The following is a 26415-nucleotide window of genomic DNA, read 5'->3' on the forward strand; positions in this document are numbered from 1 at the left end:
GCTCTGAGCCTGGTGTCACTGGCATAATTTTGGGTTTGTTGATCATGGGTCAGTCTACATGACACCAGGCCTGCTGGTGACAAAAGGGTTACACCTGTCTCAAAGAGGGGAAAGGATCTTTGTGCAGGAGTTAGCAGGGCTCATTGAAAGAGCTTTAAACTAGCTTTGAAGGGGGGAGGGGATAAAACCAAGCTCGCTAGAGTTAAGCCTGGGGGCAGCACGCCAATGTTTGAGGGACAGTGTGCTAGCAGGGTCCTTCGGTCTGCCATCTCAGTGGACGTAGGGGATGGAGATCCACATAGCAGCAAAGACACGAGGATTATTGATGTGTTAGAAACCATGGAAGCCTGAGAACGGTCACGTAGGACTTAGGGCTTCTCCCCCAAAAAAGGTGGCAGGATCAATAGCCCAATTGAAGTGCATCTACACCAATGCACGCAGCATGGGCAACAGGAGGAGCTGGAAGCCGTTTTGCAACTGGAAAACTATGATATAGTTGCAATCATGGAAACATGGTGTGATGACTCACACAACTGGAGCACTGCAATGGATGGCTACAAACTCTTCAGAAGGGATAGGCAAGGAAGGAGAGGCAGTGGGGTAGTCCTCTATGTTAGGGAGTGTTGTGACTGTCTAGAGCTTGACGATGGTGATGAAAGGGTCTAGTGTTTATGGGTAAGAATCAGGGGGAAGGCCAACAAGGCAGATATGGTGGGTGTCTGTTATAGACCACCCAACCAGGATGAAGAGGCAGATGAAGTACTCTACAAGCGGTTGGCTGAAGTCTCACAATCTCTAGCCCTTGTTCTCATGGGGGACTTCAACTTAGCAGATGTCTGCTGGCAGTACAATACAGCAGAGAGGAAACAGCCTAGGAGGTTCCTGGAGTGTGTGGAAGATAACTTCCTGACACAGCTGGTGAATGAGCCAACTAGGGAAGGCCTGTTGTTTAAGAACAGAGAAGGACTTGTGGGTGATATGATGGTTGGAGGCTGTCTTGGGCCTAGTGATCACAAAATGATAGATTCTCGGAGAAGTAAGAAGAGGGGTTAGCAGAACTGCTACCTTGGACTTCCAGAGGGCAGACTTCGGCCTGTTTAAGGGCCTGCTTGACAGAGTCTCTTGGGAGGCAATCCTGAAGGGCAAAGGAGTCTAGGAAGGCTGGACATTCTTCAAGAAGGAAACTGTAAAGGCACAAGAGCAGGCCATCCCCATGTGTCAAAAGATGAGTCAGCAGAGAAGACCAGCCTGGCTGAGCAGAGAGCTTTGGCTGGCGCTCAGGGAAAAAAAGAGTTTATGACCTTTGGAAGAAGGGGCAGGCAAGTCAGGAGGGCTACAAGGATGTCGTGAGGCTATGCAGGGAGAAAATTGGAAGGGCCAAAGCCCAACTAGAACTTAATCTGGCTACTGCAGTAAAAGACAATAAATAATGTTTCTATAAATACATTAGTAAGAAAAGGAGGGCTAAGGAGAATCTCCATCCTTTATTGGATGTGGGGGGAAACATAGTGACAAAGGATGAGGAAAAGGCTGAGGTACTTAATGTCTCCTTTGCCTCTGCCTTTAATAGTAAGACAGGTTGTTCTGGGGGTACCCAGCCCCCGGAGCTGGAAGGCAGGGACGGGGAGCAGAACGAAGCCTCCATAATCCAAGGGGAAATGGTTAGCGACCTGCTACACCACTTAGACACGCACAAGGCTATGGGGCCGGACGGGATCCACCCAAGGGTACTGAGGGAGCTGGCGGAAGCGCTCACCAAGCCACTTTCCATCATTTATCAGCAGTCCTGGTTAACAGGGGAGGTCCCAGATGACTGGAGGTTAGCAAATGTGACTCCCATCTACAAGAAGGGCCGGAAGGAGGATCCGGGGAACTACAGGCCTGTCAGTCTGACCTCAGTGCTGGGGAAGGTTATGGCGCAGATCACCTTGAGTGCCGTCACACAGCATGTAAAGGACAACCAGGTGATCAGGCACAGTCATCAAGGGATTATGAAAAGCAGGCCCTGCCTGACCAACCTGATCTCCTTCTATGACAAGATGACCCGCTTAGTGGATGAAGGAAAGGCTGTGGATCTTGTCTACCTGGACTGTAGTAAAGCCTTTGACGCTGTCTCCCACAGCATTCTCCTGGAGAAACTGGCTGCTCGTGGCTTGGATGTGTGTACTGTTCACTGGGTGAAAAACTGGCTGGACGGCCGGGCCCAGAGAGTTGTGGTGAATGGAGTTGAATCCAGTTGGTGGCCGGTCACAAGTGGTGTTCCCCAGAGCTCAGTATTAGGGCCAGTCTTGTTTAATATCTTTATCAATGATTGGGATGAGGGGATTGAGTGCACCCTCAGTAAGTTTGCAGATGACACCAAGTTGGGTGGGAGTGTTGTTCTGCTTGAGGGTAGGAAGGCTCTACAGAGGGATCTGGCCAGGCTGAATTGATGGGCCGAGGCCAATTGTATGAGGCTAAGTGACAGGTCCTGCGCTTTGGTCAAAACAATGCCATGCAATGCTACAGGCTTGGGGAAGAATGGCTGGAAAGCCGCCTGGCAGAGAAGGACCTGGGTGTGGTGGCTGACGGGTGGCCAAGACTGCCAATAGCATCCTGGCTTGGATTCTATTGATTCATAGTAACTTTAGAGATCAACATCAACATCTTAAACTTGCAGACACAATCTGAGTTATTAAGCCCCTGCTGCTTCCTGACAAGAAACAAATGGGCTGGTTTTAGAGGAGATGGCATTAAACTTGCTTTCATTATTTCTTTTTTTTTTTTTTTTTAATTAAAAGCCTCAGCACTATTTTTGTGTGTGGTTTGGTTTTTAGACTGAATCTGGCTATGGATCAGAGTCAAGTTTACGACGCCATGGCTCCATGGTGTCTCTTGTTTCTGGAGCAAGTGGATACTCTGCAACATCCACCTCTTCGTTCAAGGTTAGTGAACAACATTTTCTCTAGTATCGTTGTGTAAATAACACACAACTGGAAAGGAAATAAGCTATACGAAGACTTAGTCACACAATTATAGGAAAAAAAAAACCCAAATCTTTGGTTTATTATAAGTGTTAGTAATTCAGTATGTGATGATGAACAGATTGTACAGGAAGCTTTTTCATGCCTCTATGCAGTTATCCCTCTTAAACTTGTTGTTTTCAAACGGCAAGAAAATCAAGCCGGTGGGAGGATTTATTAACCTTTCGTAGCTAACTTCTGAGAATATCAGTGCTTCTAAATGAAAGGAAATGCTGATTCTGTGACTTAAATTTGATTAATACTGATTGACAAATGATGGCTTTCCTTGCTTCACGTGTATAAATATTTAACATATGAACTTGGGTGGGCTGTACTTCTGGGAGAGCAGAAGAGAAGCAGCACAAGAAAGGGGAGAGTACAGATTAGACCAGAGATCTTAAACTAGAACTGACTGTTTTCAGACAAATAGGCGTAAACATGGTAGCATGCAATACCATGTTTTTAATAAGCTTTTATTGAATGCTTTAAAGTAGCAGATGCAGTCAAGAGGAAAAATTGAGACCAGTGGACAAAATGAGTAAGAAACACTTTTATACAGTTTCTTATGTTGTTCTAACATTAACAGTATTTCATAGCTGCTGCTATCTGAAATGTCTTCAGTGTACATGAATTTGTTCTTCATAACTGCAGAAATCCTTTTTTTTTTTTTTTTTTTGGCATTGAACTATTGCTGAATATGTAGGAGCATTTGAGTCTTTTTTCTCTTGTATTTTCAGAAGGGCCATAGCTTATGTGAGAAGCTTGCAGAAATGGAAACCTTTAGAGACATCTTGTGTAGACAAGTTGATACTTTACAGAAATACTTTGATGCCTGTGCAGATGCAGTTTCCAAAGATGAACTCCAGAGGGATAAAGGTAAAACTGTAATTGAAAACTCTTATCTCCATAGAATTTAACTTTTTACACAGTAATAGCCCTTGAAATAGTTACTATAGCATTTGATGCCATATAAGTAAAATATGTATCTCAAATTTACTCTTTAGTAATGAGATCAATCATAGATATTTCTGCATAAATGGTGTTAACTATTTTTATTTTCACTTCAGAAGTTGGAGTCCCATAAAAATCTGCTTAACCTAAATATTAACCTGTAGCTGTCAACTGTATAAAAGAAATGCTCTTTTAAGCATTTGATGTTATAGAACAACAATTGTTTACCCCCATAAGATGAATTCAAGTTAGTTTAATGCTGTGTCTCTTACCTTTATTTTGAAAAACAATAGGATATTAGTTTTGATAGGAACAATGCATTATTTAAAAAAGGAAAAGGTTCTGCCATAATGAGTGCTCCTGAGATGTAGTGGCTGCAGCTAGAGCACTGAGCGCACACTTGAGGTCCTAGTAGACTCAGGTGTGGATGTTTACCTATCTCTGAACTGTTCTTCCCAGAGCACAGCTTGTCGCTGTATTCATGCACTCTCTTGAGGCGTTTATATTCATCCCCGCATTTGTTCTGGCAGCCTAAAACTTTTGATAGTGAGAAAACAGTAGATAAGTACCATTCCACTTCTTTGAGAACTTTCTAGTATAAGAGAGTAGATAGTTGCTCAGTTGTGGCTCCCTGCTTATCCAGTTGTAACACTGAGGTAATGTTGTTCTTACCATCGAATCAAGTGCTAAATTTCAACACTGAGAAAATGTTAGTCTCCTGATGGTTTCTAACAATAATGTTGATAGTGGTCTTGGGTCAAAAAAAAAAAAAAAAGGGGGGGGGGTCATGACTGTTGTTATACGAAAAAATCTTAAATACTGCTTAGCCATGAAGATGCTCTTAATTTTTTCTTGCGCACTAAAGAATTGGGAAAGCTTTCTCACTCCCATAACACACACTCTCTCTCAAATTTAGTGGTAGAAGATGATGAAGATGATTTCCCTACAATGCATTCTGATGGGGATTTTTTACATAACAGTAACAGCAGTAAGGAAAAATGTAAGTGTGTCAACTTCTTAACTGAAAATTCATATGAATGGTATGATAAGCCTGATACAAGATGAGTATTTATGCTCTTTTCTAAGCAGAAAACAACAAGAATAGTTATTTGAATGTATGTGACAGGAAGTTCTTATTCGTGTTAAGATAATAATGAAAAGCGGCTAAGGAATGATAATCTGAGTTATTCTTAATTCACACAAATATTACTGCAAGCCTGTCAAAATGGAATTTCTTATTCTGTGTCCAAAGCCATTTCCACTACAAAATTCTGTTGAAACATTTGCATCATTTGGATATTGGGGACTGAGATTTGTAACAGGCAATTGCAGTTTTTCTTGCAAGTATTATCTGCTTTAGCAGTGTGGCAGAGCACAATGCTTTTCCATTTAGTTATGCCCCATTATGGTTCTATGGCTATGTAATGGTTAACTCAACATTGTTACTGATTCTCACTCATCATCATTTTAGTACTTTTTAAAACTGTATTTTCCAATGTTATGATGAACAGAATTCTGATTTTTATTCTTATCTTGAATGAGCTGGTTATAGTCATTGTGCTCACTGCATCCATGCAGTAAATGTGAAGAGCTCATGCAAGTCTTGCTATTATAGAAATCTGATACTTCTGGCCTGCCAGAAGTTGTGTATGCATTTAAAATCTATTTGGCGTTCTTCTTATACTTTCTCTTGTTTCCTGACTGGAATTATTTCAGTATTTACATTCTCTAGTTGTTGACAATTCAGAATTTGTTAGACTTTGGTTCACAAAACTTTGAAGCAGTCCAGTTTCAAATCTGATGGAATCTCCAAAAGAAGTACTTACCAAAAGCATTTTTAAAAATGTAGGCACTTTCTTCAAGAACCTGGAAAATATATGGGTAAAATAAGCCTTTTCTATCTTCTGTTGTCTTTTTAACTGGCTCTAGCTCCCTGTATGTTGCATGTTTCTTTGCTGTATTTAAGTGCTCTTTCTAGATTATTGCCAAAACTGTTACAAGGAAAGGAAATGGAAGGAGCTTTCAGTATACTTCTAGAGAATTAAACATATGAGTAGATTTTTAAAAATTTATAAAGTGCTTGTTCTGCTAAGGATTAATTGTAGTGCTGATTTCAGAGGTTAAGTAGTGTATAACTGAAGTTTTGAATAAATCTTTCTTGCCTCTTATCAGCAAAGATAAGCAAGCTTGCAATGCTCACCTGTAAGCAACTCCACAGTCCCACTAACCCTATTTTATATGTAAAAGACTATCTTTTTGAGGACTGTTAAGTCAGAACAAACTTCACAAAACTGAAAAATCCTTTTTTAAAAAATGTTGTATTTAATTTCACTGTATGATTCATTGTGAAAAAGATGTCTTAGTCAAACATTATTATTATAGAATGATGTCGGAGTTTCAGCTTAATTCACCTTTAGAACATTTCTTCTAAAGGAAGGAGGATCCGGGGAACTACAGGCCTGTCAGCCTGACCTTGGCACCAGGGAAGGTTATGGAGCGGTTCATTTTGAGTGAGCTCACCAGGCAAGTGCAGGACAACCAGGGAATCAGGCCCAGCCAGCATGGCTTCATGAAAGGCAGGTCCTGCCTGACCAACCTGATCTCCTTCTATGACAAGATGACCCGCCTAGTGGATGAGGGAAAGGCTGTGGATCTTGTCTACCTGGACTTTAGTAAAGCCTTTGACGCTGTCTCCCACAGCATTCTCCTGGAGAAACTGGCTACCCATGGCTTGGATGCGTGTACTGTTCACGGGGTGAAAAACTGGCTGGACGGCCGGGCCCAGAGAGTTGTGGTGAATGGAGTTGAATCCAGTTGGTGGCCGGTTCCAAGTGGTGTTCCCCAGAGCTCAGTATTAGGGCCAGTCTTGTTTAATATCTTTATCAATGATTGGGACGAGGGGATTGAGTGCACCCTCAGTAAGTTTGCAGATGACACCAAGTTGGGTGGGAGTGTTGATCTGCTGGAGGGTAGGAATCACAGAATCACAGAATGGTAGGGGTTGGAAGGGACCTCTGGAGATCATCTTGTCCAACCACCCTGCTTGAGCAGGGACACCTTGAGCACGGGGCACAGGACTGAGTCCAGGCAGGTTTTGAATGTCTCCAGGGAAGGAGACTCCACAACCTCTGTGGGCAGCCTGTTCCACTGCTCTGTCACCCTCACAGGAAAGAAGTTTTTTCTCATGTTTAGCTGGAACTTCCTGTGTTTCAACTTGCGCCCATTGCCCCTTGTCCTGTCATTGGGCACTATTGAAAAGAGTCTAGGCCCATCCTCCTGACACATACCCTTTAGATATTTCTAGGTATTGCTGAAATCCCCCCTCGGTCTTCTCTTCTCCAGGCTGAACAAACCCAGGTCTCTCAGCCTTTCCTCATAAGGGAGGTGCGCCAGTCCCCTGATCATCTTGGTAGCTCTCCACTGGACTTGCTCAAGCAGTTCCCTGTCCTTCATAAACTGGGGGGGCCCAAAACTGGACGCGGTACTCCAAATGCGGTCTCACTAGGGCAGAGTAGAGGGGGAGGATAACCTCTCTCAACCTGCTGGTCACACTCCTTTTAATGCATCCCAGGATACCGTTGGCCTTCTTGGCCACAAGGGCACATTGTTGGCTCAGGGTCAGCTTGCTGTCCACCAGCACTCCCAGGTCCTTCTCAGTAGTGCTACCTTCCAGTAGGTCAGCCCCCCAGCCTGTACTGGTGCATGGGGTTGTTCCTCCCCAGGTGCAGGACCTTGCAATTGCTCTTGTTGAATTTCATCAGGTTCCCCTCGGCCCAGCTCTCCAGCCTGTCCGGGTCTCGTTGCATGGCAGCACAGCCTTCTGGCGTATCAGCCACTCCTCCCAGCTTGGTATCATCAGCGAACTTGCTGAGGGTACACTCTATCCCATCATCCAGGAAGGCTCTGCAGAGGGACCTGGACGGGCTGTATTGATGGGCCGAGGCCAATTGTATGAGGTTTCACAAGGCCAAGTGCCGGGTCCTGCACTTGGGTCACAACAACCCCGTGCAACGCTACAGGCTTGGGGAAGAGTGGCTGGAAAGCTGCATGGCAGAGAAGGACCCGGGGGTGCTGGTTGCCAGCCGGCTGAACACAAGCCAGCAGTGTGCCCAGGTGGCCAAGGCGGCCAACAGCATCCTGGCTTGTATCAGGAATAGTGTGGCCAGCAGGCGTAAGGAAGTGATCGTGCCCCTGTACTTGGCACTGGTGAGGGCACACCTTGAATACTGTGTTCAGTTTTGGGCCCCTCAGTACAAGAAGGACATTTTGTTGCTGGAGTGTGTCCAAAGAGGGGCAACGAAGCTGGTGAAGGGTCTGGAGAGCAGGTCTGATGAGGAGCGGCTGAGGGAACTGGGATTGTTTAGTCTGGAGAAGAGGAGGCTGAGGGGAGACCTTATCACTCTCTACAACTATCTGAAAGGGGGTTGTAGCAAGGTGGGTGTTGGTCTCTTCTTCCAAGTTACTTGTGATAGGATGAGAGGAAATGGCCTCAAGTTGCATCATGGGAGGTTTAGACTGGATATTAGGAAAAAGCCTTCACTGAAAGGGTTGTCAGTCATTGGAACAGGCTGCCCAGGGAAGTGGTGGAGTCACAGTTCCTGGAAGTATTTAAAAGACGTGCAGATGTGGCACTTAGGGACATGGTTTATTGGTGGACTCGGCAGTGTTAGGTTTACGGTTGGACTCAATGATTTTAAAGGTCTTTTCCAACCTAAATGATTCTCTGATTCTGTGGCTACTCCATCCCAGGTGCAGAAACCAACATTTTTCTTTTTAGATTTCATCCCATTAATCATAGCCCAATGCTCCAATCTATCTAGATCCCTCTCCACGGCATCTTGTCCCTTGAGAGAGTCAACAACATCTCCCAGTTTGGTATCATCAGCAAACTTGCTAATGGTGCATTCAACTCATGCATCCAGCTCATTGATAAATATATTGAACAGAAGTGGCCCTAGAATTGAGCCCTGAGGAACACCACGCTTGTGAATGGTTGCCAGCCAGATGTAGCCCCATTCACCAGAACCCTTTGAGCAGGTGACCGTTAGTTAAACGGGACTTTCCCTTTGTGAACCCATGTTGACTGTGCCTGATGAATGCATTAGTCTTTAAACACCTTTCAGTACTACTCAGTATGATCTTCTCAGTAATTTTTCCAGGTACCAAGGTTAGACTAACAGGGCTGTAGTTTCCTGGGTCTTCCCTCATGCCCTTCTTGTAGACTGGAATAATGTTGGCTAGCTTCCAGTCAGCAGGGACCTCCCCAGACTCCCAAGGTCTTTGGTAGATGATCGCCGGAGGTCCTGCCATAACAGCCACTAGCTTCTTCAGTACTCTGGGATGAAACCCATCAGGCCCCATGGACTTGTGAACATTCAGCTGATACAACTGGTCCCTTACAATTTCACTGTCCACAAATGGAAAGTCACTGTTTCCGCACTCGTGGTCCTCCAGCTCAGAGGACCGGGCAGCCCAAGATCTATCAGTATTATTAAAGACGGAGGCAAAAAAAGCATTGAATGTCTCCATGTTTTCTTTGCCCCTATTAGTCAGGTGACCATCTTCAACAAGTATCAGTCCAATGTTTTCTTTAGACCTCCTCTTGCTATTAACATATGTCGTAGGAGGTTGTAGCGAGGTGCATATTGGTCTCTTCTGCCAGGTCACCAGTGATAGAACGAGAGGAAATGGCTTAAAGCTGCATCAGGGGAGGTTTAGATTGGATATTAGGAAAAATTCCTTTACTGAAAGAGTGGTCAGACATTGGAAGTGGCTGCCCATAGAGGTGGTAGAGTCTCCATCCCTGGAGTTATTTAAAGGACGTGTAGATGTGGCACTCCAGGGCATGGTTTAGGAGGCATGGTGGTGTTGGGTCGACAGTTGGACTTGATGATCTTAGAGGTCTTTTCCAACCTTTATGATTCTGTGATTCATATCTACATTCTTCTCATGTATCCGCTGTATATACACATTTGATATGTGAAATGTCATTAGGAAAGTCTGTATCTTTAGTACATCTGGCCATTTTGGAACATTTAAATGCAAAGTGACTTCATTTTTTTTCATCATGTGTTTAACAGGAATTTGAAGTGATATCCACATTCCTCTTGTGAAAAGTTCTGTTATCAAGTCTTATATAACTTATATGCTAAGAAATTGCTATGTATTATGGGTACCTGTATATAATCTCACTATAGCTCACTAGAGAAAATAATTTCTGCAACCCATTGCTTTCTGCGAAACTTCTAATTCCAGTTCTTATGAATCCTGATTCCATTAAATTTGCTTTCCATCAATTATTTATATTAAAAGCTTTATCTTCTTTTTGGTTTTTCTATGCCTTGGTTTGATTTCTAAGGGCTAAATCCATTAAAGATTTAGTAGCTGAGTGCTACAAAGCTTGATGAGAAATGAAGTTAGACTCTATGCCCTAAAGTGGAATCATAAGTGATGCGGTGGGAGAAGTAGGTGTCTTAGGTTGAGACACCCATGCCTGTGTATTGAGCAGAAAACTACTCAGGCTAACTCATAATGAAAGATTTATCTTAAACTTCACCCTTTTCTGAAGCTTTGTCTCAGAGCAGCTGTCAAGATTCTTTGATTTCTCAAGTTTCAGGTTCCCTTCTTCTCTATCCAGTCCTGGAAAGACTGGAACAATCTTTTTAACTGTAGCTAAGAATCATAGAATCATTTAGGTTGGAAAAGACCTCTAAGATCAAGTCCAACCGTTAAACTAACACTGCCAAGTTCACCACTAAACCATGTCCCTAAGTGCCACATCTACGTCTTTTATATACCTCCAGGGATGGTGACTCAACCACCTCCCTGGGCAGCCTGCTCCAATGCTTGACAACCCTTTCGGTGAAGAAATTTTTCCTAATATCTAATCTAAACCTCTCATGGCACAACTTGAGGCTGTTTCTTCTCGTCCTATCACAAGTTACTTGGGAGAGGAGACCGACACCCACCTCACTACAACCTCCTTTCAGGTAGTTGTAGAAAGCAATATGGTCTCCCTTCAACCTCCTCTTCTCCAGACTAAACAACCCCAGCTCCCTCAGCCACTTCTCATAAAACTTGTTCTCCAGACCCTTTGCCAGCTTCATTGCTCTTCTTTGGACATGCTCCAGCACCTCAATGTCCTTTTTGTACTGGGGGGCCCAAAACTGAACACAGTAGTCAAAGTGCAGTGTCACCAGTACCGAGTACAAAGGGACAATCACTGGGTGATAAGTCATTAGCTTGCCTCACGGCATAGCAGGAGTTACTTTAACTTGCAGGGCTTAGTCAGTTTCAACATGGGTGTTATTTTCTGACATTTGTGCGTAGTGTTTGATTTGTTATTCTGTCAACGTACATACGAGTTTGACATAGAATAGGTACTTTTTTTTGCACACATTTTAAGTGACTTGTTTAAATATCCTTAGCGACAGATGGCCTGGTTGACAGCATGAAGTAGTTGTTGGAACTGCAAAACCCCATAGTACTTGGATAATTCAACACATTTTATACTTTTATATCATACCTTTTTGTGTTGAGGTTTTAAAATCTATAATTACCTGCTTAAAGCAACCTTGAAATGTTACCTTTTGGGTTTGAGTGCATTTTGAAATTGTTCCTTTCTTACTGCTGTATTGGATATGTTTTAAGGTTTCTCTGTGTTAATTAGGCCCCACTTCTAGCTGTCAAACTGCTATTGTTACAAAGTATTCCCACTCCCTCCACGCATGTGATTTGCAGAGTGCAGAGTAATACAGCGTTACAGACAGACTTGAAATACAGTATAGCAAGATGAAGCTGGAGAGATGCATTCCTCCTTTTGAATCTCTTTCCTTATCCTGTGGATAGCTGAAAATTTTGATTTTTATTTTTAAATTAACTTTCTAGCCAGTCTATTTTCTTCAAACAGTTGTAATATAAAGTATACATGTAAAATGCTTGTTTGAGTTAAAGACAGCTATCAGTGAATGATTCTTGTTTGGTTTTAGTGTTTCCACATGTGACACCCAAAGGAATTAATGGCATAGACTTTAAAGGAGAAGCTATAACTTTCAAGGCAACTACTGCTGGAATCCTTGCTACACTCTCTCATTGTATTGAACTCATGGTAAAACGTGAAGAAAGCTGGCAAAAAAGACTAGATAAAGTAAGATAAATTTCCTTTCACTTTTGTTGAAATAATTCTTTCTTTAGACTGAAATTGAAATTTCAAATTAGCTGGTTTAACTTTTTTTATTCCAGGTATTGCTTTTATTTTTATGTACAGCATTTATTAATTTTAGGTACTTTCATTATTTATTACTCCTATAAAATGTTAAAACCTCATCCTGACTGTTGGTGATACAGTAACGTTATTCATCATATTCTTTGCTTTCCTAGCCCTTGCTCAGACAGTATTCCTATTTTTTATATCTCTATAAAGAACCAGATAGTATTCTACAGTAATTGCTTACAGCCTTCTAAAAGAGACCTAATTATCCATGCTTGCAAAATGATATGCAAATCTCTGAAATGTTTTAATTGTGATAAGAGATGGTAACAGTACTGAGGAGAACAACCAGTTCTAACTTTAAAGGTCTAGGATAAAATTATTTCACTTACTTACCTTTGAAAGACTGAAGAGATTAATTTAAGACATGTTTTATACCAATTGGTTAAATTTTTTAGAGTGATGTCTAATGGCAGTGACAATTCATGGTAAGCTGACTCAACCATTATACCAACTTGAAAGGAGCAGTGTTCCCTCTTGTCAGATTAGATGTGCTAGAAGCATGGCTAGGTTGTACTTCAGGCTTTGATTTCTACAATCCTGCCATCACTGGCTGGTGTCCTATACAGTCCTTTAGAAATTGTTGACTTGTTTTTAATTTAACATGTTTCCATATGGTATATATCACACTTCAAATCTTACTCCATATGTGCTAGTGGTACACAGTTCAAAGAATTAATTAATTCAGATAAAATACATCCACATTTGAATCCTTGCCCCTGTCTCCTGGCTCTTCCTTGTCTATATGTGTCATGGTTTTGGCTGGGATAGAGTTCATACTCTTCACTGTAGTTGGTATAGTGCTGTGTTTTGGATTTAATATGAGAAAAATGTTGATAACACACTGATGTTTTAGCTGTTGCTAAGTAGTGCTTATACGAGTCAAGGACTTTTCCAGCTTTCCATGTTCTAGCAGGCGCACAAGAAGCTGGGAGGGGAGGGGGGCAGAGCCAAGACAGGTGATCCAAACTGGCCAAAGGGATATTCCATATCATATGATGTCATGCCCAGTATATTAACTGGGGGGAGTTGGCCGGGGGAGGCAGCAATCGCAGCTTGATGACCGGTGGCATTGGTTGGTGGGTGGTGAGCAGTTGCAGCACTTGTTTTGTTTAGTTTTTTCCCCCTCCCCAGGTTTCCTCCCTCTCTCCCCCCTGTTATTTTCCTTTTCATTATATTATTATCGTTATTATTACTACTACTACTACTACTACTACTACTGTTTTATATTAATCATTAAACTGTTTTTATCTCAACCCACGAGTTTTCTTCAATTTGATCTTCTGATTCTCTCCCCCATCCCACTGGGGTGGGGGGAGTGAGCGAGCGGCTGTGTGGTGCTTAGTTGCTGACTGGGGCTAAGCCACCACATTCCTTTTTGGCACCCAACATGGGACACAAAGGGTTTGAGACAATAACAGTTGGTGGTCACAGCATTGACTCATCTGTTCTCAATAGTAGTTTATCCGATCTACACCATGTTCTTTTTGCTCTTCCTGTTAAAGATTGGTGTTGGTTTTCTCTGTGCTCTGCAGTGATTAGTGATGTTTTGCCTAGGAGATTTGTTATTAAAACACTGGCCTTGAGCTTTATCAGTTATTTGGGTCTTGCATGGAAGCCATTACTGTACTTGAGGTACCACCTCATGTAGGCAATTAGCAATTATACATCCTCCTCTGAGAGGTTTTTTATGGAGGAAATACAGAATGGCACCTTCGCTGCCTTCATCTATGATGCCTCCTCCTTCATCACGATAACTTTTCAGTATCTTGAACATCCTTGGGTAGTTAAGATACTTCTATTGGTATTGACTGGGAATATTGTTTCAGTTTTGTCTAAGGTTAATAAGCAATTTCAGAATAACATCCAGAGATCTGCCCCAAGGCTCGATAGTTATGGGTGGCAGGGTATGTGGGATAGTATGGGCAAATGCCTAAGATGATGGGCACCTCCATTGTTTTAAGACTTCACCCCTGAACAAGTGCAGAATCCTGAAAAATTAGTAGAATATTTGGAGGAAGTATGTTGTCACCCTGGCAATTCCAGAGAGACACAGATAACTGCAATGTGCTGGGGCCTGGCCCATGCCTATCGAGCCCTGTTCAACACTATTCAGAACCCTCAAGGGGAAGAGAAGGCCTCTGGATCTAAAAAGACAAAGAGAAAGAAAGTAACAGGCACTGAGGCTGCTCCAACCCCAGTGACAAGCACTTGCGGCCACTCAAACACCCACAAGAGGCATTGAAGCTGAATCAGAATCAACCCGTGCCATTATCAGTCGCCCCTATACACAAGAAGAAATCTTGGAAGAGAAAGTTTAGAAAGAGATGATGGAAGAGCAGGGCCATCACGAGGAGAGGAGGAGGAAGAAGAAGAAGGACTCGTACAAGAGACAGAAACTACCCAATCCCTATCCTTGAGTGAGTTGCGAGTTATGCAAAAAGATTTTGGCCGTCGTTCAGGTGAGCACATTGTCACCTGGCTGCTCCAATGGTGGGATAATGGGGCCAGCAGTCTGGAATTAGAGGGGAAAGAAGCCAAACAGCTGGGTTCCCTTCCTAGGGAAGGGGGCATTGGCAAAGCGATTGGAAAAGGGACACAAGCCCTCAGCCTCTGGAGGCGACTCCTGTCCAGTGTGAAAGAAACGTATCCCTTCAAGGAATATGTTATATATCGCCCAGGAAAATGGACCACCATGGAGAAAAGTATTCAGTACCTGAGGAAATTAGCCATGTTTGAGGTGCGTTATGGTAACCTGGATAATGAACAGTCACCCAAAGATCCAGATGAAGCCCAGTGCACATGACCCATGTGGCGGAAGTTTGTACGGAGTGCACCATCCTCGTATGCAAAGTCATTAGCAGTATTGGTGCATAAAGATGACGAGGCACCAGCGGTGGGGGATGTGGTTGATAGACTCTGGGTTTCTGAAGCAAAAATGTCTTCGTCCCTCATCTCGGCTGTGGAGAAACTATCCTGGGAGGTCCAGCAATTCAAAGAAGATATGTCCTACTCCCCACCTGTATAGACCAGTATCTCAGCCATTAGGAGTAAACATCCCTTTGCTCAAGAGAGAGGATGCACACCACGGGCCACCCTAAGGTTTACCTGTGTGAACATGGAGAGGACATGAAGAAGGGGGATGGAAAATCTACCTCGACCCTAGAGGCATGGGTAATTGAGTTGCAAAGAAATGCAGTCACTCAGGAGGGGTTCTTCCAGGAAAGTTGCTGCTCCAGTTTCAGTGAGCAGGTCCGCAGACAGAGGAGTAGAAGCACTGATTTTATTTCTGATCTTAATAGAGAGACTTCTGATTCGCATCAAAGTGAGTAGTGAATACTATGATCAGGACTAGTGGGGACCTGCCTCCACCCAGGTGGAGGAAAGGGAAAACCAGGTTTACTGGACTGTGTGGATCCGATGGCCTGGCACATCCAACCCACAAGAGTATAAAGCTTTAGTGGACACCGGTGCACAGTGCACCCTAATGTCATCAAACTATATAGGGGCAGAACCATTCAGCATTGCTGGAGTGACAGGGGGGATCCCAAGAGCTAACTGTATTGGAGGCCGAAGTGAGCCTAACCGGGAACGAGTGGCAAAAGCACACCATTGTGACTGGCCCCGAGGCTCCGTGCATCCTTGGCACAGACTACCTCAGGAGAGGGTATTTCAAGGACCCAAAAGGTTACAAGTGGGCTTTTGGTGTAGCTGCCTTGGAGACGGAGAGAATTAAACAGCTGTCTACCCAGCCCGGTCTCTCGAAGGACCCTTCTGTTGTGGGGTTGCTAAAGGTCAAACAATAGGTGCCGATCGCTACCACAACAGTGCACCAGCGGCAATATCACACCAACCGAGACTCCCTAATTCCCATCCATGAGCTCATTCGTTTACTGGAGATCCAAGGAATCATCAATAAGACCCGCTCACACTTTAACAGTCCCATATGGCCAGTGCAGAATTCTAATAGGGAGTAGAAATTAACAGCAGACTATCGTGGCCTGAATGAAGTCAAGTTGCCCCTGAGTACTGCTGTGCCGGACATGCTATAACTTCAATATGAACTGGAGTCAAAGGCAGCCAAGTGGTATGCCTCAGTTCACAAAGAATCACAGAATCCCAGGTTGGAAGGGACCTCCGAGATCATCTAGTCCAACCTTCCTAGGAAGAGCACAGTCTAGACAAGATGGCCCAGCACCCTGTCCATACAACTCTTGAAGGTGTCCAACATGGCCAAGTCAACCACTTCCTTGGGGAGATTATTCCAATGGTTGACTGTTCTCACGGAAAAATTTCCCTCTCATGTCCAGTCGGAATCTCCCCAAGAGCAACCTGTGTCCATTCCCCCTTGTCCTTTCCGTGTGACTCCTTGTAAAAAGGGACTCTCCATCTTCTTTGTAACTACCCCTTAAGTACTGGTACACGGTGATGAGTTCTCCTCTAAGCCTCCTTTTCTCAAGGCTGAACAAACCCAGTTCTCCCAGCCTAGCCTCGTATGGCAGGCTTCCCAGTCCTTTGATCATCTTGGTGGCCCTTCTCTGGACCCCTTCCAGCCTGTCCACATCCTCTTTGTATAGCGGGGACCAGAACTGTACACAGTACTCCAGGTGTGGCCTGACAAGCGCTGAGTAGAGTAGGATAATGACTTCTTTCTCTCTGCTGGTGATGCCCTTTTTGATGCAATCCAGCATCCTGTTGGCCTTCTTGGCTGCAGCAGCACACTGTTCGCTCATGTTGAGCTTCCTGTCCACTGGGACCCCCAGGTCCCTTTCCACAGAGCTGCTCTCCAGCCAGGTGGATCCCAGTCTGTGTGTTTTCCCAGGTGCCTGACCTTACACTTGTCCTTGTTGAACGTCATAAGGTTCTCCCTTCTGGAGTGTCTACTTCCCCACTCAATTTGGTGTCATCTGCAAACTTCATTGTGCTACACTTGATCCCATTATCCAGATCACTCATAAAGATGTTGAATAACATTGGACCCAATATTGATCCCTGGGGGACCCCACTTGTGACAGGTTACCACTTTGAAAAAGAGCTATTTACCACCACCCTTTGGGTGCAGCCTGTCAGCCAGTTCCCCACCCACTGCACAGACCACTCGTCTAGGCCATAACGCATTAACTTCTCTAGGAGGAGGCCGTGGGGAACCGTATCAAAGGCCTTGGAGAAGTCCAGGTAGACAATGTCCACCACTCACCCCATGTCAGCCAAGCAAGTCACTTTGTCGTAGAAGGCCACCAGGTTTGTCAAGCACGATCTGCCCTTAGTGAAGCCATGTTGTCTTTTCCCAATGACGTGCTTCATTTGACTTGCGATAGCCCTCAGGAGGATTCATTCCATAACTTCCCCAGGGATTGAAGTGAGGCTGATGGGCCTATAATTACCTGGATCCTCCCTCGAGCCCTTCTTGTAGATGAGGGTAACATTTGCCTTCCTCCAGTCCTCTGGGACATCCCCCATTCTCCACGACTTCTCGAAGATTATGGAGAGTGGCCTCAAACTGACGTCAGCCGTCTCTCTCAACACCCTTGGGTGGATGGTGTCAGAGCCCATCGAGAAGAGGAAGTAGATGAAGGCTTCAACAGACAGCTGGAAGTAGCCTTGCAATCAAAGGCCCTGGTCCTCATGGGGGAATTCAACTCCCCTGATATTTGCTGGAATAGCAACATGGGCAGCCATGCATGATCCAGAAGGTTCCTCCAGAGCATCAAGGACAACTTCTTGATGCAGGTGGTGGAGAAGCCAATGAGGCGAGATCTGCTGCTCAACCTTATACTAACAAACAAGGAAGGGCTGTTTGAGGATGTGAGTTGCGGGTAGCCTTGGCTGCAGTGGCAATGAGATGGTCGAGTTTAGGATACTGCACGGTAGAAGCAGGGCTATGAGTTGAATTACAACCTTGGACTTCAAGAGGGCCAACTTTGGCCTCTTCAAAGACCTGCTAGGAGGAATCCCATGGGCTAGGGCTCTGGAAGGCAGGGGGTCCAAGGGAGCTGGACAGTGTTCAAAGACCACTTCCTCCGAGCTCAAGATCGGTGCATCCCCAGGAGGAAGAAGTCAGGCAGAGGAGATGGGAGACCCGCATGGATGAGCAAAGAGATTCTAGTGAAACTCAAATGGAAGAAGGAGGTTCACTGTATGTGGAAAAAGGGACTGGCCACTTGGGAGGAATATAGGAATGTTGTCAGTGTATGGAGAGATCATAGAATCATAGAATCGTTAAGGTTGGAAAAGACCCTTAAGATCATCGAGTCCAACCACTAACCTATCACTGCCAAGTCCACCACTAAACCATATCCTCAAGCACCACATCTACCCTTCTTTTGAATACCTCCAGGGATGGAGACTCAACCACCTCCCTGGGCAGCCTGTTCCAATGTTTGACAACCCTTTCGGTGAAGAAGTTTTTCCTAATATCCAACCTAAACTTCCCCTGGTGCAGCTTGAGGCCATTTCCTCTCATCCTAGCGCTTGTTACTAGGGAGAAGAGACCGACCCCCGCCTCGGTACAACCCCCTTTCAGGTAGTTGTAGAGAGCAATAAGGTCTCCCCTCAGCCTTCTCTTCTCCAGACTAAACAACCCCAGCTCCCTCAGCCGTTCCTCATAAGACTTGTTCTCTAGACCCTTCACCAACTTCGTTGCCCTTCTCTGGACACACTCCAGCACCTCGATGTCCTTCTTGTAGTGAGGGGCCCAAAACTGAACACAGTACTCGAGGTGCGGCCTCGCCAGTGCCGAGTACAGGGGCACGATCACCTCCCTGCTCCTGCTTGCCACACTGTTCCTGATACAAGCCAGGATGCCATTGGCCTTCTCGGCCGCCTGAGCACCCTGCTGGCTCATGTTCAGCCGGCTGTCAACCAACACCCCCCAGGTCCTTTTCCTCCAGGCAGCTCTCCAGCCACTCCTTCCCAAGCATATAGCGTTGCATGGGGTTGTTGTGACCCAAGTGCAGGACCCGGCACTTAGCCTTGTTGAATCTCATACCACTGGCCCCGGCCCAACGATCCAGCCTGTCCAGGTCCCTCTGTAGGGCCTTCCTGCCCTCCAGCAGAACAACACTCCCACCCAGCTTGGTGTCATCTGCAAACTTACTGAGGGTGCACTCAATCCCCTCATCCAGATCATCAATGAAGATATTGAACAGGACCGGCCCCAACACTGAGCCCTGGGGAACACCACTCGTGACTGGCCGCCAACTGGATTTGACCCCATTCACTACCACTCTCTGGGCTCGGCCGTCCAGCCAGTTTTTAACCCAGCGCAGAGTGCACTTGTCCAAGCCGTGAGCAGACAGCTTCTCCAGGAGGATGCTGTGGGAGACAGTGTCAAAAGCCTTACTAAAGTCCAAGTAGACAACGTCCACAGCCTTCCCCTCATCCACTAAAGCAGGTCACCTTATCATGGAAGGAGACCAGGTTAGTGAGGTAGGACCTCCCTTTCATAAATCCATGCTGGCTGAGCCCGATCCCCCGGTTGTCCCACATGTGCCGCGTAATGGTGTTCAAGATGATCTGCTCCATGACCTTTCCCAGCACCGAGGTCAGGCCTGTAGTTCCCCAGATCCTCCTTCCGACCCTGCTTGTAGAGGGGCGTCACATTCGCTAGTTTCCAGTCATCTGGGACCTCCCGGTCTGACCAGGACTGCTGATAGATGATGGCGAGTGGCTTGGCGAGCTCCTCTGCCAGCTCCCTCAGTATCCTCGGGTGAATCCCATCCGGCCCCATGGACTTGTGAACATCCAGGTGAAGGAGCAGGTCGGTGACTGCCACCTCTTCAACAACTGGGACTTCATTCCGCATGCTATCTCCATCTCCCAGCACAGGGGCCTGACAACACCGAGGATGACCAGTCTGACTATTAAAGACTGAGGCAAAGAAAGCATTAAGTACCTCAGCCTTCTCCTCATCTTTCCTGGCAAGGTTACCTTCCGCATCCAACAAAGGAGGGAGATTCTCCCTGGCCCTCCTTTTGTCACTGATGTATTTATAAAAACATTTTTTGTTATCTTTAATGGTGGCGGCCAGTTTAAGTTCCAGCTGGGCCTTCGCCTTCCTAATCTTTTCCCTGCATAACCTCACAACATCCTTGTAGTCCTCCTGAGTCACCTGCCCCTTCTTCCAAAGGCAGTAAGCTCTCCTTTTTCTCTTGAGTTCCAGCCAAAGCTCACTATTCAGCCAAGCCAGTCTTCTCCCCCGCCTGCTCAACTTACGGCACATGGGGATGGCCTGCCTCTGCGCCTTTGAGACTTCCTTCTTTAATAACATCCAGCCTTCCTGGACTCCTTTGCCCTTCAGGACTGCCTCCCAAGGGACTCTGTTAACCAGACAGACTCCTTAACAATCCAAAGTCTGCCCTTCTGAAGTTCAGGGTAGTGGTTTTGCTGACCCTCTTCCTTACTTCTCCAAGAATCCAGAACTCTAGCATATCATGGTCGCTAGCCCAAGACAGCCTCCGACCGCCACATCACCCACCAGGCCTTCTTTGTTCATAAACAGCAGGTCCAGTGGGGCACCTCCCCTGGTTGGCTCGCTTACCAGCTGCATCAGGAAGTTATCTCCCACACACTCCAGGAACCTCCGAGACTGCTTTCTCTCTGCTGTGTTGTATTTCCAGCAGATATCTGGTAAGTTGAAGTATCCCACGAGAATAAGGGCTAGAGATTGTGAGACTTCAGCCAACTGCTTGTAGAGTACTTCATCTGTCTCCTCATCCTGGTTGGGTGGCCTATAACAGACTCCCAGCAGGATGTCTGCCTTATTGGCCTTTCCCCTGATCCTTACCCATAAGCACTCAACCTTATCATTACCGTCATTGAGTTCTAGACAGTCAAAACACTCTCTAACATACAAGGCTACCCCTCCACCTCTCCTTCCTTGCCTGTCCCTTCTAAAGAGCTTGTAGCCATCCGTTGCAGTGCTCCAGTTGTGCGAGTCATCCCACCATGATTCCGTGATGGCGACCACATCATAGTTTCCCTGGCACGCGATGGCTTCCAGCTCCTCCCGTTTATTGCCCATGCTGCGTGCATTGGTATAAATGCACTTCAGTTGATCTATTGATCTCTTCTCCAACACAGGCATGCCACCCCCAGGCTCATTCCTAGCAAGCCTGGTTTTATCCCCTTACCCCTTTGTATCTAGTTTAAAGCCCTCTCAACGATGCCTGCTAACTCCTGAGCCAGAATCCTTTTCCCCCTTTGCGACAGGTGAACCCCATCTGTCTCCAGCAGGCCTGGTGCCATGTAAACTGCCCCATGATAAAAAAAAAACCCAAAATTCCACCGCTGGCACCAGCCTCTGAGCCACATGTTAATGAGATGGGACTTCCTGTTCCTTTCCGTATGTCTCCCGGCTACCGATGGGATGGAGGCAAACACTACCTGCGCTCCTGATCCTTCAAGCAATCACCCCAGTTCTCTGGAGTCCCTTTTGATTGTCTTTGCACCTCTCTCAGCTACCTCATCACTGCTGACCTGAACAACCACTAGTGGCTAATAATCGGATCCTTTTACTAGCCTAGGGAGCTTCCTGGTAATGTCTCTTATCCTTGCCCCAGGGAGGCAGCAGACTTCCCTATGGGATGGGTCCGGTCGGCGTATCGGGCCCTCTGTTCCCCTCAGAAGGGAGTTGCCTACGACAATTACCCTTCTTTTTTTCTTACCAGTGGCCGTTGTAATGCATGGGGCTGACTGGTTCCCTCTAGTCAATCCCTTGGGTGGATCACTGTCTGTATCTTCATCCTCCTGTCCCTTGGGTTCCAGAGCCTCATACCTATTGTGCAAGGGCACCTGGGGGGGCCGAAGTCGGCTAGGAGAGGATTCGCCTACTATGCTGAGCAGGGATCTGAATCCATCTTCCGTCTCTTGGGTCCCCTCCCTCTGCCTGGCTGCAGGAGGGCAGGGGAGCCACTCCTTCTCTTGATGCTTCTATCTGGTGCGCTTGTCTCAGGGATGGTAGGGAGTGGCTCCAGCAGTCTATCTCCCTCTCACGTTCCCTGATACTCCTCAGTCTTGCAACTTCTTCTTTCAGCTCTGCCACCATGCTGAGCAGATCCTCCACCTGCTCACACCTCACGCAGGTCCTGTCTCGGGAGCCCTCCATGACTGGAGCAAGGCTCTGACACTCCCTGCAGCCAGAGACCTGGGTGGCTGCATGTTTTAGTGGGAGGTCTGTCTGTGTTGCCACATGCCTCCTGGCGATAGCTCTTGTCCAAGCGGAGACCATGGCTAAGTCTTTTCCAGGAGAGCGTAGACCACAAGGAGAGCTCGCCAGCTGCCTGCTCGCCCTGCCTGCGCGAACTGCCATGCCACACCCTTCCTCAACGAGGAAGGCCAAGGCCCACATGGAACAAAATCTGGCAAGGGATGTCAAAGATAACAAGAAGGGCTTCTTTAAATACATCAGCAGTAAAAGGAAGACTGGAGATAAAGCGGGCCCACTGCTGAACAAGGTAGGGGCCCTGGCGATGCAGGATGCAGAGAAGGTGGAGTTACTGAATGCCTTCTTTGCCTCGGACTTTACTGCTAAGACTGGCCCTCAGGTATCCCAGCCCCCAGAGAAGACAGATAAAATCTGGAGAAAGGAAGGCTTACCATCGGATGAGAAGGATTGGGTCAGAGATCACCTAAGCAAACTGGATCCTTGCAAAGCCATGGGCCCTGATGGGATGCACCTGTTGAGTGCTGAGGGAGCTGGCGGATGTTATTGCTGAGCCATTCTCCATCATATTTGAAAGGTCGTGGAGGACAGTAGAGGTGCCCGAGGACCGGAGGAAAGCAAACGTCACTCCAATCTTCAAAAAGGGCAATAAGGAGGCCCTGGGAAACTATAGGCCAGTCAGCCTCACCTTCGTCCCTGGAAAAAGGTGATGGAGCAGTTCATCCTGGAGGTCCTCTCCAAGCATGTAGAGGAAAAGAAGGTTATCAGAAGTAGTCAACATGGATTCACCAAGGGAAGATCATGCTTGACCAACCTGATAGCCTTCTATGATGGTGTGACTGGCTGGGTCGACGAAGGGAGAGCAGTGGATGTTGTCTATCTCGACTTCAGTAAGGCATTCAACACTCTCTCCCATAGCATCTTCATAGACAAGCTAAGGACGTGCGGGTTTGATGAGTGGACAGTGAGATGGCTAGAGAACTGGCTCAACAACAGAACTCAGAGGGTCGTGACCAACGGGACAGAGTCTGGTTGGAGGGCTGTAACTAGCGGTGTTCCCCAGGGGTCTGTGCTGGGTCCAGTCCTGTCCAATATATTCATCAACGACCTGGACGAAGGGATAGAGTGTACCCTCAGCAAGTTCGCTGATGATACCAAGCTGGGAGGAGTGGCTGATACGCCAGAAGGCTGTGCTGCCATGCAACGAGACCTGGACAGGCTGGAGAGCTGAGCCGAGGGGAACCTGATGAAATTCAGCGAGAGCAATTGCAAGGTCCTGCACCTGGGGAGGAACAACCCCATGCACCAGTACAGGCTGGGGGGCTGACCTACTGGAAGGTAGCACTACTGAGAAGGACCTGGGAGTGCTGGTGGACAGCAAGCTGACCCTGAGCCAGCAATGTGGCCTTGTGGCCAAGAAGGCCAACGGTATCCTGGGCTGCATTAAAAGGAGTGTGACCAGCAGGTCGAGAGAGGTTATCCTCCCCCTCTACTCTGCCCTAGTGCATTTGGAGTACCGCGTCCAGTTTTGGGCCCCCCCAGTTTATGAAGGACAGGGAACTGCTTGAGCAAGTCCAGTGGAGAGCTACCAAGATGATCAGGGGACTGGCGCACCTCCCTTATGAGGAAAGGCTGAGAGACCTGGGTTTGTTCAGCCTGGAGAAGAGAAGACCGAGGGGGGATTTCAGCAATACCTAGAAATATCTAAAGGGTATGTGTCAGGAGGATGGGCCTAGACTCTTTTCAATAGTGCCCAATGACAGGACAAGGGGCAATGGGCGCAAGTTGAAACACAGGAAGTTCCAGCTAAACATGAGAAAAAACTTCTTTCCTGTGAGGGTGACAGAGCAGTGGAACAGGCTGCCCACAGAGGTTGTGGAGTCTCCTTCCCTGGAGACATTCAAAACCTGCCTGGACACAGTCCTGTGCCCCATGCTCAAGGTGTCCCTGCTCAAGCAGGGTGGTTGGACAAGATGATCTCCAGAGGTCCCTTCCAACCCCTACCATTCTGTGATTCTGTGATTTGTAGGGGTCACGCTCCCGCGATAATTCACATACTTCACAGATGGTGGGTCTATGTTTGGATCAACCAGGAATTTTGTTCCCAAAGCCTGGGACTCAACGGTGTTGGTAAAGACAGAGGTGAAGAAAGTGTTGAGGACCTCTGCCTTTTCAGCATCATTGGTGACTGACTCGCCTTTTCTGTTTAACAGTGGGCCTATGTTTTCCTTCTGTTTCTGCTTGTGGTTGACATGCCTGAAGAACCCTTTTTTATGATTTTTGACATCTACGGCCAGTTTCAATTCGAGCTGGACTTTTGCTTTTCTAACTGCATCTCTGCACACTCTGGCTATGCCCTTGTAGTACTCAGCGGATAACCCTCCACTTCTCCATCTCTGGTATGCTTCTCTCTTGGATTTGAGTAGACCCAGGAGCTCATGGTTGAGCCAAGGGGGCCTCTTGCTCCGCTGTGCTGGTTTTGGCATCTGCTTACTTCCCTTTCCTTTATAGGGGATAAACTGGCTTTGTGCTTCCAATAGAGAGTTCTTGAAGAACTCCCAGCACTCACTAGCTCCTTTGTCTTCCATGGAAGCATCCCATGGAATCCCTCCCAACTGAGCCCTGAGTGAGCTGAAGTTTCCTCTTCCAAAATCTAGAACCCTTGTATTAGTACTGACCTTCAGCATGCTCAGCAGGATCCCAAACTCCATAATATTGTGATCACCACAGCCAAGGCTACCACTGACCAAGATATTACAAAGCAGGTTGTCTTGGTTTGAGAATAGCAAGTCCAGCAGTGCCTCCTTCCTGGTTGGCACATCTAACATTTGTATGAGGAAACAGTCCTCTATGCATTCCAGGAACTTGGTGGATGCCATGCGAGCTGCCGTATTGTTCTTCCAGCAGATGTCTGGGTAGTTGAAGTCACCCATCAGGACCCGGTTCTGTTGGCCAGAAGCTTGCTTTAGTGTACCAAGTATCGCTTCGCCGGCATCATCATTGTGGTTAGGAGGTCGGTAGCAGATGCCCACTGTGAGGTCCTGCTTGGAGATGACCCCTCTGACTTTAACCCAGAGGCAGTCACCATAGATAGAATGATAGAATAGAGCAGTCACAATCACCATAGTTGACTTCGATACATTCAAGGTTTTCCTTAATGTAGAGTGCGACTCCTCCACCTCTTCTACCCTGCCTATCCTTACTAAACAGCCTATAACCAGCCATTGTGATCCCCCAGTCATTTGAGTTGTCCCACCATGTTTCAGTTACTCCTATGATGTCATAACCTTCTGAGTGGGCATGGAGCTCCAGTGCCTCCTGTTTGTTTCCTAGACTGCGTGCGTTCGTATACACACACTTGAGGTGATTACTCTTCTGTTTCACATCTTGGGAGACAGCTAAGGAGCCTTTGTCACCACACTGCTTGGCCTGACTTACTCCCCTGTTGGACGTGCTGGTGTGAGCATTTTTGCAACGGATCCCATCCCCCAAGTCCTTCAGTTTAAAGCCCGCCTCACCACGTTAGCCAGCCTACTGCTGAAGATTCCCTTACCCCTTTTGGACAGGTGGATTCCATCCCTCCCTAGCATGTTGTAGTCATTGAAGAACACCCCATTGTCATAAAAGTCAAACCCCTCACGGTGGCACCAGCCACGTAGCCAGGAGTTGATATACATTATGCGCCTTTTTCTGGCTGCTCCCTTCCCTCGAACTGGCAAAAATGGAGGAGAAGCTAACTTGGATGCCAACATTTTTCACTTGCTCCCCCAGGGCACGAAAGTCTTCCTTGATTTTACCCAGGTTAAATATGAGGAAAACGTGCAGGATCTGAAAATAATGTACCCATCCTCATTCTAGGCTGGGAATGTTGTCCTATGTAGTCCAAAGTGCTTCAATACATATTATAGTGCACTTTCTCACAGCTTTGGGAAAGCCCCAGATATCATGCAAGAAAGCCGTCCACATCTACCATGGACAGATGACTACTAGCTTTCAGGCAGTCTCTTGCCCTCTCATACAGAATCTTCCTA

General features: G+C 46.5%; 1 protein-coding gene across 1 annotated transcript; it reads left to right on the forward strand.

Moving 5' to 3' along the window:
• Window positions 1–2187: 2187 nt before the first annotated feature.
• LOC142049346 (ceramide transfer protein-like) lies at window positions 2188–13354 on the forward strand. The gene is made up of 4 exons (XM_075076987.1): window positions 2188–2924; window positions 3740–3878; window positions 4870–4953; window positions 11942–13354. The coding sequence occupies exons 1-4, from the start codon at window positions 2865–2867 to the stop codon at window positions 12106–12108; spliced, it is 450 nt and encodes a 149-aa protein (XP_074933088.1). The 5' UTR covers window positions 2188–2864; the 3' UTR covers window positions 12109–13354.
• Window positions 13355–26415: the final 13061 nt, after the last annotated feature.

Source organism: Phalacrocorax aristotelis, chromosome W (assembly GCF_949628215.1).
Source record: "Phalacrocorax aristotelis chromosome W, bGulAri2.1, whole genome shotgun sequence".
In the NCBI taxonomy this organism is placed as follows: Eukaryota; Metazoa; Chordata; class Aves; order Suliformes; family Phalacrocoracidae; genus Phalacrocorax; species Phalacrocorax aristotelis.